A 19,870-nucleotide genomic window follows, 5' to 3' on the forward strand; every position below is an offset into this window, starting at 1 on the left:
ATCTACATTAGTTGAATCAAAAGCTTGCAATCAGTGGATTCACTCAGAGCAGCAAAGTACATTTCACAGCCAATTTTATGATGTGACCTGGCTCTTACAAAAAACACACTAAATCATCATGATCGTGATATTGAATTTTATTTTTTTAAATAAAGATGTTTGCATTTCAGCAAAATGTTTTGACATTTACAGCAGAAAGTAAACAGCGTAAACAACACATTTAGATTTAAATCATCATTTAAATCTCTGATGTTTCTGCAGTTGGTGAGGCTCCAGCGTTGAAGGATGAGATCAAAGACGTAACCACCAAGCTAGGCGAGTCTGGCACTCTGACCTGTGGCATCATTGGCAGACCTCTACCTGAGATCAAGTGGTACCGCTACGGCAAGGAACTGATCCAGAGTCGCAAGTACAAGATGAGCTCAGATGGCCGCAACCACTCCCTCAGTGTCCTGACAGATGAGCAGGAAGATGAGGGCCTTTACACCTGCAGGGCCTTAAATGAGGCTGGAGAGATTGAGACCAGTGGGAAACTGCGCCTGCAGGCACCACCCCAGTTCCACCCAGGCTTCCCTCTGAAGGAGAAGTACTTTGCTGGGGCCGGCACGAGCCTCCGGCTCCATGTTGTCTACATTGGACGTCCCATCCCCCAGATCATGTGGTTCTATGGCAAAAAACCTCTGAACCCATCAGAATCTGTGATTATTGAGAACACTGAAAACTACACCCACCTGGTAGTGAGGAATGTCCAGAGGAAGACCAATGCTGGACGCTACAAGGTGCAGCTAAGCAACGTGTTTGGAACTATCGACACTGTGCTACGTGTTGAAATCCAAGGTACGACCAGACGACTGAGAAAGGAAAAAAAATACAAAACTTAAAACTTGAAAAAAATTTAAGTCATATGCCTTCCAGTGAAGACATCTACTGTATATCATCTTTCAAATTTAAATGAAAGTTATTTTGATATTAGAAACTTCTAAATATTTTCAGTAGATATGATTTGTTACACAGATGAATTAGTAGAGTCAAATATATATTGCTAGATCTAAATATTAAATATGTATGAACAATTATTGTTCCTTTTTTCCAGATAAACCATGCATCCCTGAGGGCCCTATCGTTGTTGATGCCCTGCTAAAGAGCTCAGTTGTCATCAGCTGGAAGGATCCCAAGGATGACGGAGGCTCTATGATCACCAACTACATTGTAGAGAAGCGTGAGGCCAAAGAAGGTGAGCAGTGGAACCTGGTGTCTTCCTCCGTTTCTGGCACCACCTGCCGTATCCCCAATCTGACAGAGAACGCCGGCTACTACTTCAGAGTCTCTGCTCAGAACCAGTACGGAGTCAGTGAGCCACTAGAGATCCCATCAGTGCTCATCATCAAGAGTCCTTTCGGTAAGTCCATTCATGTTTGCCTGCCAGTTTTAATGGATACAATATGCAGAGCACTACAGTAACATTGGTTCTTTATTTCTCAGAAAAACCTGGCATCCCACAGCAGCCCTTCATCATCAGCTCTACTAAGGACTCCTGTGTCGTCTGCTGGAAGCCTCCGAGCAGTGATGGTGGAGCAAAAATCACCAACTACTACCTGGAGAAACGTGAGAAGAAACAGAACAAGTGGATGTCAGCAAGCAGTAAGAAGATTGTGGAGACCAACTATGAGGTCACAGGCTTGATTGAGGGCTTTGAGTATGAGTTCCGTGTCAAGTGTGAGAACATGGGTGGTGAGAGTGACTGGAGCGAGATCTCTGCACCTATCATCCCCAAGTCCGACCAGTCGCCTCGAGCTCCAACGTTCAGGGAGGAGATCAGGGACATGACTGTCAAATACCACGCCAATGCCACCTTTGTCACCAAGGTACTTGATTTAACTAAACTGCATTTGCTTTCAAGGATTCACATGGTGTATCTACATTCATTCATTTCTAAATGTGACAAAACTACTAGCAATTGTTCTGTAAATGTTGAAGGGACATCAGTTTAATTTAATCAATGCTGCTTTCAGTTTTTGTACTAAGCTTGGGCAAACACAAGACTTTTACTTGGTGCACACAGTCTAAATATGCAGTTGTTCTCATATGACACTGGGGAAGTGAATTTCCTACAATGTGTATGTTTTGAGCTCTTTTTCAGTAAATGATTTAACTTACTTATTTTTCTGTGACAAGGTGGTGGGATATCCCAAGCCTATGGTGAAATGGTACCGCAGTGGAAGGGAGATCCTGGCAGATGGAACCAAGATCAAAGCCCAGGAGTTCAAGGGAGGCTACTACCAGCTGGTCATCACTGCCGCTGATGAGAACGATGCCACAGTTTACCAAGTCAGAGCAACCAATTCCTCAGGATCCATCTCTACAACAGCAAACCTGGAGGTGGAAGGTAATAATATCATTTTGGTATTGAAAATCATTATTGTTCATGTTTTAATGAAACTGATTTCCTGTGCAAGTGGAATTCCATAAAATAGATAACTTAATAAATATTAAACTAATGTGTTTCAATTCCAGTTCCTGCTAAGATCCACCTGCCTAAGGAGCTCCAGGGAATGGGAGCAGTCCATGCTGTCCGTGGTGATCACATCACCATCAAGATCCCCATCTCCGGCAAGCCTGAGCCAGCAATCACTTGGCAGAAGGGTCAGGAGATCCTCTCTAACTCTCCTTATCACCAAGTCATCACGACCAGGTCTTTCACCTCCCTGGTCTTCCAGAAGGGAATGCAGAGGAGGGATACAGGCTACTACATTATTACTGCAAAGAACAGGTTTGGAATGGACAAGCAAACAATTGAGGTTAATGTGGCTGACACACCGGAAGCTCCAAAAGGACTCATTGTCAGCAACATTGCTCGGGACTCCATCACCTTTACCTGGGAGCCCCCTGCCAATGATGGTGGAAGCAACATAATTAGCTACATTGTGGAAAAGTGTCCCACTACTGCTGACAGGTGGATTCGCGCTGGACAGACCACTGACTGCAGCATCACCATCATCAACATATTTGGAAAGACCAAGTACCAGTTCCGTGTCATTGCTGAAAATCAGTTTGGCCTGAGCCCTCCTTCAGAACCAACAGAGCCAATCACCACAAAGGAAGATAAGTCTGTGATTAGGAATTATGACGAGGAAGTGGATGAAACCAGAGAGATCACCAAGGAGGAGGCTCTGTTCTACAAGGTAAAAGAGCTGTCCTCCAAGTACATTATCTCTGAGGAACTTGCTCGCTGCCAGTTTGGAGTGGTCCATCGCTGCACTGAGATTGCCACAAAGCAGACCTTCATGGCCAAGTTTATCAAGGTCAAAGGAACTGACCGTGAGTTGGTTCTCAGGGAAATTGAGGCCCTCAATGTAGCAAGGCACAAGAATATCATCTACCTACATGAATACTTTGAAAGCATGGAGGAAATCATCCTGATCTTTGAATTCATTTCTGGAGTTGACATCTTTGAGCGCCTTGGCACCTGCAACTTTGAGCTTACAGAGCAGGAGATTGTTCGCTACCTGAGACAAGTCTGTTCTGCCCTCAAGTTCTTACATAGCCACAACTTCGGCCACTTTGATATCCGCCCAGACAACATTGTCTACACGACAAGGAGAAGCAGCAACATAAAGATCATTGAGATGGGCCAGGCTAGACTGCTGGTGCCAGGAGAAAACATTAGAATGCCATTCTCAGCTCCGGAGTACTGCGCCCCTGAGATCCACCGTCACGACTTGGTCACAACAGCCACTGATATGTGGTCTGTTGGTGTAATGGCCTATGTTCTACTCAGTGGTCTTAATCCGTTTGCAGCAGAATCCACAACAAAGATGATTGAGAATATCTCCAACTGTGAGTATGTCTTTGACAGTGAAGCATTTAAGGATATCAGCCTGGAGGCTATGGACTTTGTGGACAGACTTCTAATCAAGGACAAGAAGCTTCGTATGACAGCTCACGAGGCTCTGGAGCACCCATGGCTCAAGATGAAGATTGAGCACCTCAGCAACAAGGTCATTAAGACACTAAGACACAGAAGATACTACCAGACTCTGGTAAAAAGGATAGATACTATTGTATCAGCAGCTCGTGTGGCCTATGGTGGTGCCTTCAAGAACCAGAGAGGATTGGCTGTGGGTAAAGTGAAGATTGGAACTGAGTACCATGGCCTCCGCACTGGTCCAGTCATGCATGGCTCAGCTGAGGAAGGTGGCCATGTCAGATTCACGTGTAGCATCACCAACTATGACAAGAGTACACAAGTCTCATGGTACTTTGGTAACCGTCAGCTACACCCAAGCCCGAAGTATGAAATTACCTACAGTAATGGTTTTGCCAGCATCTATGTAAAGGACATTGAAGAGAGTGATGATGGAGTGTACAGATGCAAGGTGGTAAGTGATGATGGAGAGGACAGTGCTTATGGAGAGCTCTTTGTTGAGACAGTGAGGAGCATCAGAGAGCACTATATCAGCCGCTCCATTAAAAAACTGAGGAGGAGAGTCGACAAGACTAAACTCCTGCAGAGACCGCCAGAGTTCACACTGCCTCTTTACAATCGCACTGCCTACATTGGAGAAGATGTCCGCTTTGGTGTTACTATTACAGTGCACCCAGAGCCTCATGTAGCATGGCTTAAGAATGGAGAGAGAATCAAGCCAGGTGATGATGACAGCAAGTACACATTCACTAGTGATAAGGGTCTTTACCAGCTGATGATCCATAACCTGGATATGAATGATGATGCTGAATACACAGTTATGGCCCACAACAAGTTTGGAGAAGACAGCTGCAAGGCCTGTCTCACTGTGATACCTCATCCTGTGACAGAGGAAACTATGAGGCCCATGTTCAAACGTCTGCTGGCTAACGTGGACTGTGTAGAAGGACATAGCATCCGTTTCGAGCTCAGAGTCTCAGGAATCCCAGCTCCTACTCTGAAATGGGAGAAGGACGGTCATCCACTGCAGTTTGGTCCCAAGGTCATTGTCATACAGGAAGATGTTGAGTACCATGTCCTGCACATCAGAGAGACACTGCTCGAGGACTCCGGTGTGTACAAGGTCACTGCAACCAACTCTGCTGGCTCTACAAGCTGCCAGGCTACACTGAAGGTGGACCGCCTTACCTACACCAGGAGAGAGTACAAGAGTGAGGAGGAGAAATACAGACATGTGCAGAAACAAATTGAAAAGACTAACAAGATGGCTCAGCAAATTGTTGCCACTGAGGAGCTCGTACCTCTCAACCCTACAGCACAGGAGGCTCTGAAATTTGCTGCAGAGATTTACAAGCCCGCAGTGAGCACCAAGAATGTTGAGGGTGAGTTTGACATCACAGTGGAAAAGTCTGACACCAAAAAGCTGGAGGAGCAGAGGAGGATCTTCATGCCATATGAGATCCCTGAGCCAAGGGTTCATGATCCCAGAGTTCTGGATGAGGACAAAGGTATCAAACAGTTTGTGCCTCTCTCTGACATGAAGTGGTACAGAAAGCTGAGAGACCAGTATGAGATTCCAGACAGGATGGAGAGGATTGTGCAGAAGAGGCAGAGACGTATTCGCCTGTCCAGGTGGGAGCAATTCTATGTTATGCCCCTTCCTAGAATCACCGACCAGTACAGGCCGAGATGGCGTATTCCAAAACTCACTCTGGATGATCTGGAGACTGTGAGGCCAGCCCGTCGTTCACCTTCTCCTGAATCCGAGGTATCTTTCAGATCCAGGAGGAGATCACTGGGAGACCTTAGTGATGAGGAGCTGCTGATGCCTGTGGATGACTACCTTTCCATGAGGAGAACAGAGGAGGAAAAAATGATGCTTGAGGATGAACTGGAGCTTGGCTTTTCTGCCTCACCTACTCGCAGCCCTGTCCGCATGGAGCGCCTTGCCATGGAACGTGAAGAGAGGAGGCAGGAGGTCAGGCACGAGGCTGTTGAGGTTGCAGAGACAAAGAAGAAACGCACTATTTCTCAGTTTATGAGGAGGAGAAGGTCACTGTCTCCCACATACATTGAGTTGATGCGTCCAGTCTCAGAGCTGATCAGACCACCACGTGCCCAGCCTCCTGTGGAAGTAGAGGGAGAGGTTGTGGGCAGGAGGTCCCCTACTCCTGAGAGGACTCGTCCCCGTTCTCCCAGCCCCATCAGATCTGTTGAGAGGTCATCCCGCTCCTCCTCCAGGTTTGAGCGGTCTGCCCGCTTTGACATCATGTCACGCTATGAGGCCAGAAAGGCTGCTCTGAAGTCTGAGAGGAAATATCAGGTGGTTAGCCAGACACCTTTCAGCCTGGACCATGGTCCCCGTGTGACTGTCAGAATGCGCTCTCATCGTATACCAATTGGCCAAGACACAAAATTCACCCTGAACATCCAAGCCAAGCCAGAGGCTGAGGTCAGGTGGTTCCACAATGGAACTGCAATCTCTGAAAGCAGTGAGAAATATGTCTTCATCAACATGAGTGGTGTTTTGTCCATCACTATTCTGGACTGTCAGGAGGAGGACAGTGGCACATACCGCTGTGTATGCTCCAACTCCAAGGGAGAGGCCTCCGACTATGCCACCCTTGAAGTGTCAGGTGGTGGCTACACCACCTTCTCCTCTCGTCGCAGGGATGAGGACTCTCCCAAAGCATATGTCCCTGAAGTCACACGAATTGACCACTACCACACCACCCACTTCAAAACTGGCTATGCTTCCCAGACCCACTTTGAGGTAGAAGAGAGCAAGTGTAGACTAACTGAGACACATGAGATTGACACGCGAGAAAGATATGCTGTCTCCTCTGAGAGGTACTCATCAGCTGAGAGGTATGACTCATCTATCAAGTACGCCTCTACTGATTACCTGTCATCTGGTTCCTCATACTCATCTGAAAAGTTTTCTCTAACTGGCAAACACTCCACATCTGAAGCTAAACTGAAGTCATCCTCTGCTGTTGTTGCTGAGGAAGTTGCAGTGCACAAAGTAAAGCCTTCACTCCCTGCCAGAATCCTCACAAAGCCCCAGTCTGTGACAGTTGCAGAGGGAGAGACAGCCAGATTCTCCTGTGATATTGATGGAGAGCCTGCACCCACTGTAACATGGATGCATGAAAGCAGGGCCATCGTTTCATCTCACCATGCCCAGGTCACCACCACCCAGTACAAATCCAGCTTGGAGATCTCCTCTGTGACGGCCTCTGATGAAGGCAGTTATATAGTGGTGGTAGAAAACTCTGCAGGCAGACAGGAGGCTCACTTCACCTTGACCATCTGCAGATCAGTTCCCAAAGAGGGGATCATGGCTGTCAAATCCCCTGAGCCATCTGTAAAGTCACCCACTCCCAGTTTAAAGTCACCAGAGCCTTCAGTCACATCACCTGCTCCCTCCATAACTTCTCCTGTCCCCAGTATAAAGTCACCAGAACCCAGCGTCAAGTCTCCTGAGCCTTCAATTAAATCACCAGCACCAAGTGTGAAGTCACCAACACCGAGTGTGAAGTCACCAGAACCCAGCGTCAAGTCTCCTGAGCCTTCAATTAAATCACCAGCACCAAGTGTGAAGTCACCAACACCGAGTGTGAAGTCACCCACACCAAGCGTCAAGTCTCCTGAACCAGAGGGAATTAAATCTCCTAGGAGCATCAAGTCTCCTGAGCCATCTGGACCCTCTCCAGCACCCGGCTTAAAATCACCAGCTCCTAGTGTCAAATCTCCTGAACCTGAGGGAGTTAAGTCACCACGGGGTATAAAGTCTCCTGAGCCAAGACTCAAGTCACCACCACCAATCAAATCTCCTGAGGGAGTGAAAACACCTGAACCCGAGGAAGTAAAATCACCTAGGGGTGTCAAATCTCCAGAACCCGTAGGAATCAAGACACCAAAAGGAGCAAAGTCCCCAGAACCTGCTGGAATCAAAACACCGAAAGGCATCAAGTCCCCTGAACCTTCAGGCATCAAATCACCAAGGGCCTTGAAGTCCCCTGAGCCTGAGGGAATTAAATCACCTCCTAGGATGAAGTCTCCTCCTCCCATCATGTCCCCCAAGAGGGTTATGTCTCCACCCACGGTTAAGTCTCCAACACCAAAACCTCCAAAGGTCTTGAGTCAGCTAACAGCTGAGGCCTATGAGGGCTCTGTAAGGATGTCCTGTGTCTGCGAGAGCAGCGTCAGGGAGGTGACGTGGTACGTCAATGGGAGAAGGCTTTCACAGAGCAGCCGCTTTGAGATGCACTACTCTGAGGGTTCCTGCAGCCTTCTAATCCATGATTTGGCAGACAGTGATCAGGGAGAGTACACCTGTGAGATGACATCAGAAGGAGGAGTATCCAAATCCTCCTTTTCTTTCACTGGGCAGGTGTTCCAGTCCATACGCATGAAGATCACAGCCTACCGTGAGCAGCAACTGGCAGTTAAAGGTGAACAACTGTCTCAAGTAGATCTGGTCCAGTTTAATTCAATGAAAAAAAAACTGTCATAGATTAAGGTATATTTAATTTTTAAATACTCTGAAAATGTATGTATTTACCATTTCTATCTCTCCCCTCGTCAGGATCAATGATGATGAGTCACAAGGAGTCGTCATCCTCCATGAGTTCATCCATGATGATGAAGAAAGAAATGCATACGATGGAGGAGTCGTCCTCCTTCTCCTCCTCTGCCCAGCAGGCAATGATGTCATCCATGATGGAGTCCAGCTCTTTCAGCAGCATGGCAGCTGAGATGAAGTTTGAGACCATGTCCATGTCCAGCATGTCCTCCATGACATCGGAGACATACGCAATGAGCTCCAGCAGTCTCACGGAGATGGCCTCCCACATGGAGGGATCCTCATTCAGAGCAATCGGTAAGACGCTGACAGTAATGAAATCTGTTTAACAAGGAGTTTGTCATTTTAAGGGTAGCTCTGCTTTAGCTTCCTCACTTCCACACTAATAATCCTATGCAACAGAATGTCTGATGTTTGGAAATGCATAGCTTCAAATTGTAAACTTCCAAAGCTTACAATTTGACCCTAACCCCTAACCCTAAACAAAGGTCATTTAGTAGCTCTAATAAAAATCATTACAATCAACGAATAATCCCAAAATGAACAATTAAACAAAAGCAAATACTGTCGCCTTCTGTACATGTGACCGGGATCTTTATGCAGAGCCTAGCACAGATGTAGTCCCACTTCCCCTCAACGCTCAGTTTCCCTTGACTAGGAGAAAAGTAGGTTTTCCTAACTCTTCACAGACATTAGACTTACTGTTGGTGCTGATTAGACTTGAGTCCTGAGTGGATAAACATCACACACTGAACACACCAAAGGCAAAATAACCAAAGATGTTCATTTTGCAAAAGTAAGCTTTTTTTGTATCTGAATTTGAAAATCTACATTTTATTCTGCATTTCCCACTTTCTATTGTGCCACTAAAACTTAATTTAAACTTTCAGAGCACTGATGTACATGTATTGTGGTTTCCAGGTTCTGCTCCCAGGATTGAGGCTCTGCCAGAAGACATCAGCATTGAGCCGGGCAAAATCCTGACAGTCGCCTGTGCCTTCTCCGGCGATGCCAAACACATCGAGTGGTCCCGTAGGGGCAAAACCATCGAGGTGACTCCTGGTGGACGCTTCCACATCGAGACCACAGAGGACCTGACCACTCTCATCATCACAGGGGTGAAGGAGGAAGACGCTGGAACCTACACCCTCAAACTATCCAACGAGCTCGGATCCGACACAGCGACTGTTCATATTAGCATTCGATCGGTGTAAAAAAAAAAAAAAAACAACAAAAAAAACCCAACTAATTTTCCAACCTTCCCCTTTTCCCTACTTCCATGCCTTTTTATTTATTAATTGAGCAAAATAATCTACTTGATAAAGATCTGGATTTCTGTTCTTGTAAATATGAACTATTTTTGTACCAATCTTGACATTAATTTATGCCAAACTAGACTTGAGTCTAAAGTTGTTATAAAATGTGCCATATTGGATAACTATGACTTAGGATTTTTGATCCATTTTTCTGTGACATGTACATAATGTATATAGCCGAATTTAACGGTTATGGGGAATGTATGCATTGTTATTTATGACAATAGTATTAACTGAAACAAAGTGAAACTAAATGTGGTTTAACAGGAGAAAGTTGCACCAGGAACGAATACCCTGTTAAACTGAGAAACTAAACTCTGTGCCTCAACGATACGTTGAAGTCTTAAGATTGCCTCAACAGGTAGAGAGGCTCCCTGTTGACGTTAACTCAAAGACAGAACTATGAATGCACTGCTGGAGAGTTAGAGCGGTGCTGTTGCTTTGGAACAAGAGCGTGAGATCCTGAGTGCTGTTTGCATTTACCCTCATGTAAGCAGGACGACCGGACCTCGCGCTCTGACTGATTATGTCATACCGCCATTTCGATGACATGCTCACAGTGCAAGCGGCCTGCACTCCCTGAGCACAAGTGTTTCTTTTTTGTTTTGTGCTCTGCTTCTGGCAAACGACCACTCGCGCGACTCTTCACTCCTACCATCGACCTGGCCAATCACATTAAACGAGAGTCCGTCCTTTGCTTGTTTGCAGAGGCAGAGCTGTCTCTCGGAGGTCTGCGGTGTGTTTGTGTTAGATTTTAGAAGTTCACCTGTCAGTCACGCTGGGCGCCGCCAAGCAGATGTACCGCAGCCGAAACCAACCGCTGCTGTGTTCAGCGAGGATGGAGAGAAGCATGGTGTCGCTCAGCACTTTGGTTTGATTGAAATTAGAGTTGTTAGCCTTGACTATTTTTGCAGCCTCCTTGAGTTTTTCTCCAATTATTGACTTAATAAAGCATGATTATCAGCACTAGAAGACGTCTCTGCTGTGGTTATTTGTGTATTTCTTTTACGTGTTTCTGTTTTAATTGGAAGATCACAAGAAGTTGAAAGTTTTGTTTCAATCTTGATTTTGCCAATGATAAATGTGACATTTAGGGTCACATGTCCGTGTTGTAGCATAGTGGAAGTATATCCCATTGAGCTTTAATCATCACATAAATCATATATTATGAATATCTTCGCTGAGGCTGGATTATGCAAACACTGAATGAAACAATATGTTTTATGGCTGCGCCATCCTGTCACAGAGGGATTAAACTGCAGTGCATTTTGTGGCTGCTGCTCTCATTCATTACTGAAAAAACTTTTAAAAACGTTGTCTCCATCAGTCACTTGGACACAAAAAGGGGGTCTATAATAAAATAATATGTGAATTCCTCCCGTTTTTCCAGGACACTGAAGTCTTCAAGGACGCGTGGCCCAGTGTCACTTTGATTGATTGAAAATTAAATGTAGGTCAAGCTAAAACAAGCACATAATTCAAAAACATGGTAGAGGATATACTTGTTTTACAATGTGTCGGAATGCAGATCTTTTAAAGACATTAATGTTGAAATAATATACAAGTAGTATGTCTCTCATGTTGGTTTTACCTCTTAAAGATCATGCACAAAAATAGATATTCAAATACTCGAACATGAGTGTTTTTTTAGGGGGAATATTCAAATCTCATTATTGGCCAATTTGGACAGCACTGCAGTCCACACACTATATTAATATCGCCCCACCCAGCTGTTTATTCTGTATAAAATGTCTCAGTATTGTAGTTGGTTGTGGATACTTATACTTGCACTGTGTATCTTTTTGTTCATACTGCATATATCTCATCATTTCCATATTTACCCCTTATTGTCAGTCCTATCCATACGTATTATTACTTTTTGCACTTCTGGTTAGATGCATTTGATAGGTGTAATAGACAGATCAAAGTGTCTTTGGTCAAAATTTACTCTCCTGCAAATGAGAAAAACAGTGGTAATAAAGTGCAAAAACTCATCTCTCTATTGATCAGTGTTTGGAAGGAAAATAACGATTTACTCTGGCCATAAGCTAGAATGCAGACACAAAGAAAACAAACACTCACAGCTGATTTAACTTGTCTCCAAGTGAAGATCTGTGATCCATAAGTTTCTCCTGATGGCAGTGTACTGATCCTCTCTAGACAGGAAGTCTGTTCACACCTCCATGATGATGACATCAGAACCTCTGAGGAATGAGAAAAACACGCTTTAACATAAACATGATGGAGCCACCACAACATGTGATGGATTTCTCTGCATACATATGAACAACACAATCAAATGGAACACACACACACACGAAGGGAGACTGAGTTTAGAGTTTGTTTGTTTTTTTCGCGAGCGTCGAACCAAACTGTTACAGGCGTAGTGAGGATACTTTCAATGATGGCTGTATAAAACTGTAGGACTCTGTTCCCTTTATACATAAGTTGTATATATATATATATGTATATGTCTCCCTTCAACTGAATCACTGAACAACAATTAGACGTGTCCCATCCTGCTCATTATCTGTTTCAATCTCTGCCCTGTAGGCGCTACAGGCCCTAAAAAACAACCCAATTCTGTCTCTTAATTTCTCACACTTTGCATCGTGATACATTCAGCCCTTCACTGACTGTCTCTTTTCCAAACAAATTCAACCGACTCCACAGTCACATGAGCATTAAAGTAAAGTACATCATGGTGTACCAAACAAACAAGGGGGCTGGGAGTTCCAGTTTGAGTTCATTGAACCTGAACTGGAACCTGAGGCTTTTGTTTCATTGTGGAGGAATATAATAGCAACAGGGAAAGGAATTCAGAAGAAAGATGGCAGGAAATGAGGAGAAGTGAAGAAAGACAGGACTTGTTTGCTGAAAACCAGCTGTGGCCAGTTCTCAAACTCCAGTGAAGCCTCTCATCAAATAGTGCCAATGCACTGATAACGTGCAGTGTGCACTGATGGCCTCAAGGTGTCAGCGTCTCCATAGTGTAAAACTGCTGCCTCGGACCAGAGAACAGAACAGGAAAGTGTTGATGGAGGTTGTTCTGGTCCTTCACACTTTCCTCCACTCATCAAACGCAGCACGTCTTTTTATCATACTAACATTTAAAAGTCATATGTAAATGTGGGGGAAACCCAACATTTGACACACTTATTCCACTGTCCCATGGGTGCCCTCTCCTACCATCTGTGGATTAAACTGACATCTGTCCTGGTGTCACCTTTTCAAAGGCAGATAACTGAAGGGAACTGAACGGATGTCACATTTTATCAAAGACATATATTAAATATATTCTTGTTTGCAAAAAACAGTGAAGACACGAGGCAGAACGGTCTGCAGACGGTCTGTACACTCAAACAACAAACAAAGGAAAAACAGGTCAGAATTTTGTTTTATGCAAAGACAGAAACGGCGTGACGTGTTTCTGCTAATCTTAAAACGGGTTAGTCGGCTCTGGAAGCTACGACATGGGTGAGCTCCAGGTTACGAGTCTGCAGTGCAGGTCTGCGAGACAAACATGTGACTCCATGTTGAGGTGGACCGCTGCTTTCCACCACTTCAAGCACTGACCAGGTGGAGGTTGCTAAGCAACTGTTGTGTAGCATTGTGTTGTTCTGTTGAATTTATGGAGACAAGCCCGCGTCCGTGAACGTGACGTCACCACTGAACCACTCAACATAACAGACCTCTATTTGTTAGTGAGGGTCAGGGCAGAGGTTACAAAGCCTCATGGGCAATTATAACGAATTATGATGCTGTAGTAGTTTAGAATAAAAAACTTACTACAGTAATCCTCCGTAGTATTAATGCATTTCATCAACTTAAAAACCTGCTACTTCATTAACTGAGATCTGCACATTTACAAAAAGGCTGCTTTCCTCTAACCTTATCTCCAATTGGCAGTTCAATTCTGTCATCTTTAAGAAATACTGCATTAACTGGAAACCAAGTCTGACTTTTATTAATTTTATCAGCATTCAAGTGAGGAAATCTCTCACCAGTCCTCTCTCCAGAGGAGTGCTCGCGCTCAGGAGCTGCCAGGTGATGTTGTACAGGTGGAAATAAAGCTCACCGTCAGTGATGACCATGTGTTATTACAACATCACATGGTCATCATGTCGGTTTTCCTTCATTTATATATAATGATTTTTAAAACGTTAGTATGATAAATGAAGCGTGTGATGAACGCAGGACGGTGCGTCATCAGTAAAAGATTGTGTACCTTCTCTTAAAAACAATGTGACAGTCTTGTTGTCTTTCAGCATTTCACTCTGACAGCCATCAGAGTGAAACTGACCATCACCCTGTTTATGGGATTATTACTATGACACTTAGCACTTGTATACACAACAAATACTCATTTCTGGGCCTCTGTGAAGCTTTTCAGGCCTTTTCACTGCAGACCAAACTTTCTGACCTGCCCGACATCCAATCAATCTTTCCCACGTTTTCCACGTCGCTGTGACCAGCAGGAACTTTCTTGATAAACATGTCTCAGACTTCTTTCACAGCAGACATTCTGCACAGGGTAAACACATTTTATTAATGACAGTGCCCCAGCCATGACAGTGAGCGCAGTTTTTGTGCTTTTCCTGTTATGACGGGCTCATTGAATATCTGACCTGAAGATCTGGCAACCCTTATACATTCCATTCCCCCTCCCTTTTTTTTTTTAGAACATGCTTTTCTAACATAGATGTTATTTCAATGCACAAATAGCCACACCAAACCAGGAGACTAAATATTGTAAATCAGTATATTTATTCAAGTACTGTACTTAAGTATATACTTGGGTTTTGTCTTTTTATGCAACTTTCTACTCCACTCAGAGGAAATGTTGTAGTTTTTAGCTCATTTATCTGACAGCTTTAGTTACTAGTTACTTTACAAATTACACAGTGGTACAATTTGACACAGTGGTTATACTGCCACCTTGAGGCCATGTGTACAAACTGCATAATATTTCCTGGCATCATGTCAGGTGATGAGGTGTCAGAAGAAGGTCATGTGGACTTGAAGGACTAGAGAAGGGGAAATATGGCATGTGTTGGGCCACCATGTGAGTCCAGAACAGCTTCAGTGCACCTTGGCAATGATTCAATAAGTCGCTGGAACTGTACCAGAGAGATGGAACACCATCCTTCCAAAAGATATTTGGCTCATTTGGTGTTTTGATGGCAGTTGAGATCTATGAATGTCTATTCTTCACAATCAGAAAAGAGCTTCTCCGTTCCTGAGGAGGCTCTTTAGTGCGTCAGGTGAATTCTCAATGGAAAGGTGATGCAAAGATGGAGGAGTGCGAGTCGAAAATGTTCCAACTGGACTCGTATCCCTCCGCATGAGTCTGCTTCATGAACAAACAGAGACCAGAGGAAAAGGGGAGAGAGTGAGAGGAAGTAACACACACTGCTAGCTCGCTCACAGCTAACGTCCGAACGGTCGTACGCCGACAAACGGCCCCGTGGTCACATTCATGTGAACGACGCGAGCTGAAGGTCTGCTTGGCTTTCTGTTTGAATACGCCTTTAAAAGTCTGATCAGCAGTGGTGGAATGCTGAGGGACTATTTAATGCTACTTCAGGGCAAATACTGTGCTCGTAAATGCATTTATTTAATAACTTCAGGTACTCGCTACTTTGCAGATGTACAGTAATAATATAGAATATAATCAACAAATAAATGATGTATTATTATTTATACAGCTTAAAATAAGATTTTATTGATGGCACATAACTACAGAGTCATTAAAACAGCTCCATCTGATAATCTAATTCAATAATATTATTTATAACAGTACTTTTATACTGTAGTACTGCTACTTTTACTTGAGGAATAGTAAAGTAGTACTTCTTCCACCACTGTTGATCGACATGGGCCCAGATATTCTTCTCAAGAGTTGGTGGAGACCAAACCAGAACATTAAGCAGAGTCAGTCTTAGACTTAGTACCAGTAAGACTCGTGTACGACACCAGGAACCAGATTAAAATCCCAGCGTCTCCATCGCTCAGTGCGACGACATATTTTGGACGCACCATTCGATGCTGTCATTTACAGTTAAACACAGCCGTCAACCAGCAGCAGCATCACAATAGCCTGCGTACGGTTTCACAGTAATGGCTGCCAGGTGTAATGACAAGCTGGCGTCCGTGATGAGATGTGACAGCGGCGGGGGATATGAAGGAATGTCTCGACACTGCAGTCGACAAAGAGAACACAAAGAGCCGTGGCTAATTACAGCCGCTGTCAACAGGCTTCATTAGAGATGTAGCACAGCTAATGGAAGGCTGCTCCCTCTGCCTCCTCACAACGCTGCTGCTGAGCACGCTATTTATAGAGCAACACACACACACACACACACACACACACACACACACACCAGGATGTAGAGCAAATGATTTTTTTTTTTTTTTTTTGGCCAGGAGGCAAGTTGGCTGTTGAGCTGATTTTTTTTTTGTTCTTCTTTGAAAATGAAAAACATCTCACATGACAAAATGTCCCTGCTGGGAGGGGCCGCTTCACTTTGAGTCGAGCATGTAATCTTTCATACGTATTCATAACACGGCTGTAGTCAACACTCTATGAAATCCACACAGTGAGACAGCGACTCAGATATTAAAAGATTTATATACAAAAAAGTCAGAACTCGTCTCAGATATGCAGTATTTGCATTGATTACTTTGATGCCTGATTCAGATTTTAGTCTTTAAATGAAAATGTACATCCACACAAGTCACATTTTAGTCATTTGATTTGTGCTAGTCAACAGAAGCAGATTAAATTTAATGCAGTTTAGTTCTGTGGTGCTTTTTCAATATTTTTTATCGTCTTGGCATTATGAGGCTACAGAGGTCGCCATCTTTGTGCTGCATTGCCATGGTTACAGGTGCCATTCCTGCTTTACGAGCATTAGCATTAGCAGAGCAGCGGATCACTAAAATACTGTTCAGTCTGGGTTGAGCTGCTAAAAGGCCAGAAAACACAGTGATATTTCTTCAGTGGACATCTAGAGGACGGTTTCTATGTTTGACTGTGGCATTGACGTAGAACTGACTCGCGTGGTGAAGGAAAGTAACGTCAAGGTCAAGGAAACGGTTTCAGAAAGCGGAGCTGCGGTGTTTGATTCTGCAGGGCGCTTAATGACACTCTTCACTTTACCCTTTAGTTTTACTTCGCTGGCTAAAACACTGACTGATTATTAAAAGTGATCAATGACTGAACCAAAGACAATACCAGATCATTTTCCAGAACATAGCTTACCTGGCAGCCCGTTCGCTGGATGGCAGCCGGCAGGTCCGCTAGCTTGTTAGCATGTTAGCAGCTCCATTAGCAAACAGCGCCGGTCTTTCCACCGGTGAGCGGCGCGCGCCGGTCGTTGTCTCCTGGTTCGGTTTATGTTGTTGGTGGTTTGGTTTCAGGTTAAAAAAAAACGGAGCAGGGAGTGTGTACGGCGACAGTAGCGCCCAGTTACCCTCAGAGTGCCACACCTGAGCCAAACACCTGAGCCCCTTCACGCTGTTTTTGGGAGTTGCAGCAACTGTTGCGCGCGCAGATCGCAAACGGTGCGTTTGAGACTTCAGGACATCACATGACGTCTGTCAATACAGCTGAGCCACCTGACCCTGTCAATGCGTCTCAATGAAAAACAGTCCACAGTGTTTAGGAAAGGGTGAAGGAAGGAAGAAGGAAGGAATATAACCCTATTCACTGTTCAATGTCCTCATATTTTATGCACTTTTTCAAACCGAATCGTCGCCCTATCGATTACATTTTGCAGGTAAAACTTTTGTTTTTCTGACTCCAGAACGTGATATTCTATCTGTCTGTTCCTGCAGAGAGAGGACAGGGTGCTGGAAGTAATTACAGCCCAGAGGAATCATCATCCAGGGCTGACAGATACATCCTCCTCTGTAATTTCTGTTTGTATTTCATGTTTCTTTCAGACACAAGAACAACAGACGAACAGGGAGAGAAAACGGGGAGATAAATGGAAGAGGAGGGTCTGTGAGAAAGAGATAGAGGACAGGGACACTGAGGAGGAAAAGCAAAAGAGGACGTGAAGAAGAACAAGTGGTACAGGAAACAGATTAAAATAAAACAAAATTGGGTTTACTAATCCTGCTCTTGGTGCATTGTGTTTCTTTTTGTTTCGCAGCATTATTACTCTGTGATGTGTTGTACAAGGCGTCAACTTTCATCTCGAGAAAATACTGTTGTAATAGTGATTTAAAAATCTGTGTAAATTGGCCATTGTTCCTTTTCCAGGTCAATAGTCTGTGACACCTGCTGTATGGGTCTCAGCTGGGATGTTCACGTCAACACTGCAGCTCCATCAGCAGCTTCCTGACAGCTAGAGAGACTATTTATGAGCTGGACCACATGCATTCTCCTCCCTGAACCTCTCTCATTTATCTGTTAACACAGCATGTTCTCTGTTCTATGTACGTGGTGCATGAAGGGGCTAGAACTCACATTTCATTGTCCAACCCACTCACCAAATCACCTCCCATTGAAAGATGTTTTCAGCTGATGCTGTCAAGTATGATGGTCCTCCTGGGTGATCCTCACTGTGGGTCTTACAGTGTCGTCATTGGCGCGAGATGCTGGAAGTGAAATGTTGGAGAGCCTCTTCGCTGCTGCTTGACTCTGGCAGCCCGTTGAAGATCGTCTTTTGGAAAGTGGCTCCTTCACGTAAACCGTTTCTCCATGTGGTACTGTTTTGGGAAATGCTTTTTCTGACCTCCAGGTTCTTGTTGGCATTTAGTTCTGTGGAGGACCTATTTGGGGAGGCGTGCATAAGTCATTTGTATTCCGTGGCCTGAGCTGGTGTTTAACGATGGTGGTGGCAATGCTGTTGATCAACTGGTGGAAGGACTCCAGGACTCTTATGTGCCTACTCTAGGCAGTCCAGGTCTCTGCACCATCTAAAAGTGGAGGCAAGATAACTGCGTTGTACAGCAACTTTGCAATCAGGTGGGAGTTTGCCAAAGCTTTGCCAAGGCCCTCTTGACACAGCAGATGCGATGGTGTAGCTCACTCAGTGTCTGTCCTTCAGGAGAGGTGACTTGTAAGACAGGGGAACTGGTCCAGTTTTTCAAGGCTAACAGTCTCAGTGTTATTGCTCAGTGCAGAGGATTCTAGTGGGGGCTGATGGAAAACCTTGGTCTTTTTTATGTTCGTGACCAAACCAAGTGGTGTATGTGCCCTGGCAAATGCATGAAGTATGCATCGAAGACCTTTTTCGGTGCAGCTGAACCACCTGACCCTGTCAATGCGTCTCAATGAAAAACAGTCCACAGTGTTTAGGAAAGGGTGAAGGAAGGAAGAAGGAAGGAATATAACCCTCTTCACTGTTTAATGTCAATGTCCTCATATTATGCACTTTTTCAAACCGAATCGTTCCCTATCGATTACATTTTGCAGGTAAAACTTTTGTTTTTCTGACTCCAGAACATGATATTCTATCTGTCTGTTCCTGCAGAGAGAGGACAGGGTGCTGGAAGTAATTACAGGCGATGATGGCGTTATCATCTGCATGTTTCAGTTCCATGATGGATGTGTGAAAGATCTTGGACTTGGCATTGAGACGGTTTAAGTTGAGCAGCTTGTCATTGGTTGATATAAATGATGTGGACTCCGACGGGTAAACAGTGACGATTAGGTTGAGAATGGCTGTTGTGTTTTTCAGGTCGAGCAACTAACGTTTAGCATAAAAATGTCGACGTTAAACCAATATCAGACAGACAAACGGTGCTTATTCTACCAGCGTTTTCTTTCATCTCATATACTTCCTGTCCAGAACAGTGCGATGCTGATGTATCAGCCCACATCCAAACAGAAGCACCCAGTGTGAGCTGATGAATGTGGGGAATGAAGCTGCTGCCAGCTGTTGTGTACAAATCGTGACATGAACACTGAGGGGCCCAAAGAGAGAGAAAAGCCTGCTGTTGACACAGTAAACCTAACAGAGACATAAATACTGCAGTGAGCCTCACTCTGCCTCTGCTCCGTCCTGCTCTGCGCAGGCCGTTGTGTTT

General features: G+C 44.6%; 1 protein-coding gene across 1 annotated transcript in view; it reads left to right on the forward strand.

Annotated features, from left to right (window-relative positions):
- Window positions 1–10,792, forward strand: part of LOC121616391 (titin-like) — a 210,465-nt gene extending 199,673 nt beyond the window's left edge. The window contains exons 243-250 of the mRNA XM_041951134.1: window positions 262–837; window positions 1,094–1,399; window positions 1,483–1,865; window positions 2,176–2,386; window positions 2,515–7,402; window positions 7,523–8,382; window positions 8,517–8,810; window positions 9,435–10,792. Of these exons, the coding sequence (XP_041807068.1) occupies window positions 262–837; window positions 1,094–1,399; window positions 1,483–1,865; window positions 2,176–2,386; window positions 2,515–7,402; window positions 7,523–8,382; window positions 8,517–8,810; window positions 9,435–9,727 (7,811 nt within the window). The 3' untranslated portion in view covers window positions 9,728–10,792. The remainder of the gene's footprint in view (window positions 1–261; window positions 838–1,093; window positions 1,400–1,482; window positions 1,866–2,175; window positions 2,387–2,514; window positions 7,403–7,522; window positions 8,383–8,516; window positions 8,811–9,434) is intronic.
- The last annotated feature ends 9,078 nt before the right edge of the window (window positions 10,793–19,870 follow it).

This window comes from Chelmon rostratus, chromosome 13 (genome assembly GCF_017976325.1).
Source record: "Chelmon rostratus isolate fCheRos1 chromosome 13, fCheRos1.pri, whole genome shotgun sequence".
Lineage (NCBI taxonomy): Eukaryota > Metazoa > Chordata > Actinopteri > Chaetodontiformes > Chaetodontidae > Chelmon > Chelmon rostratus.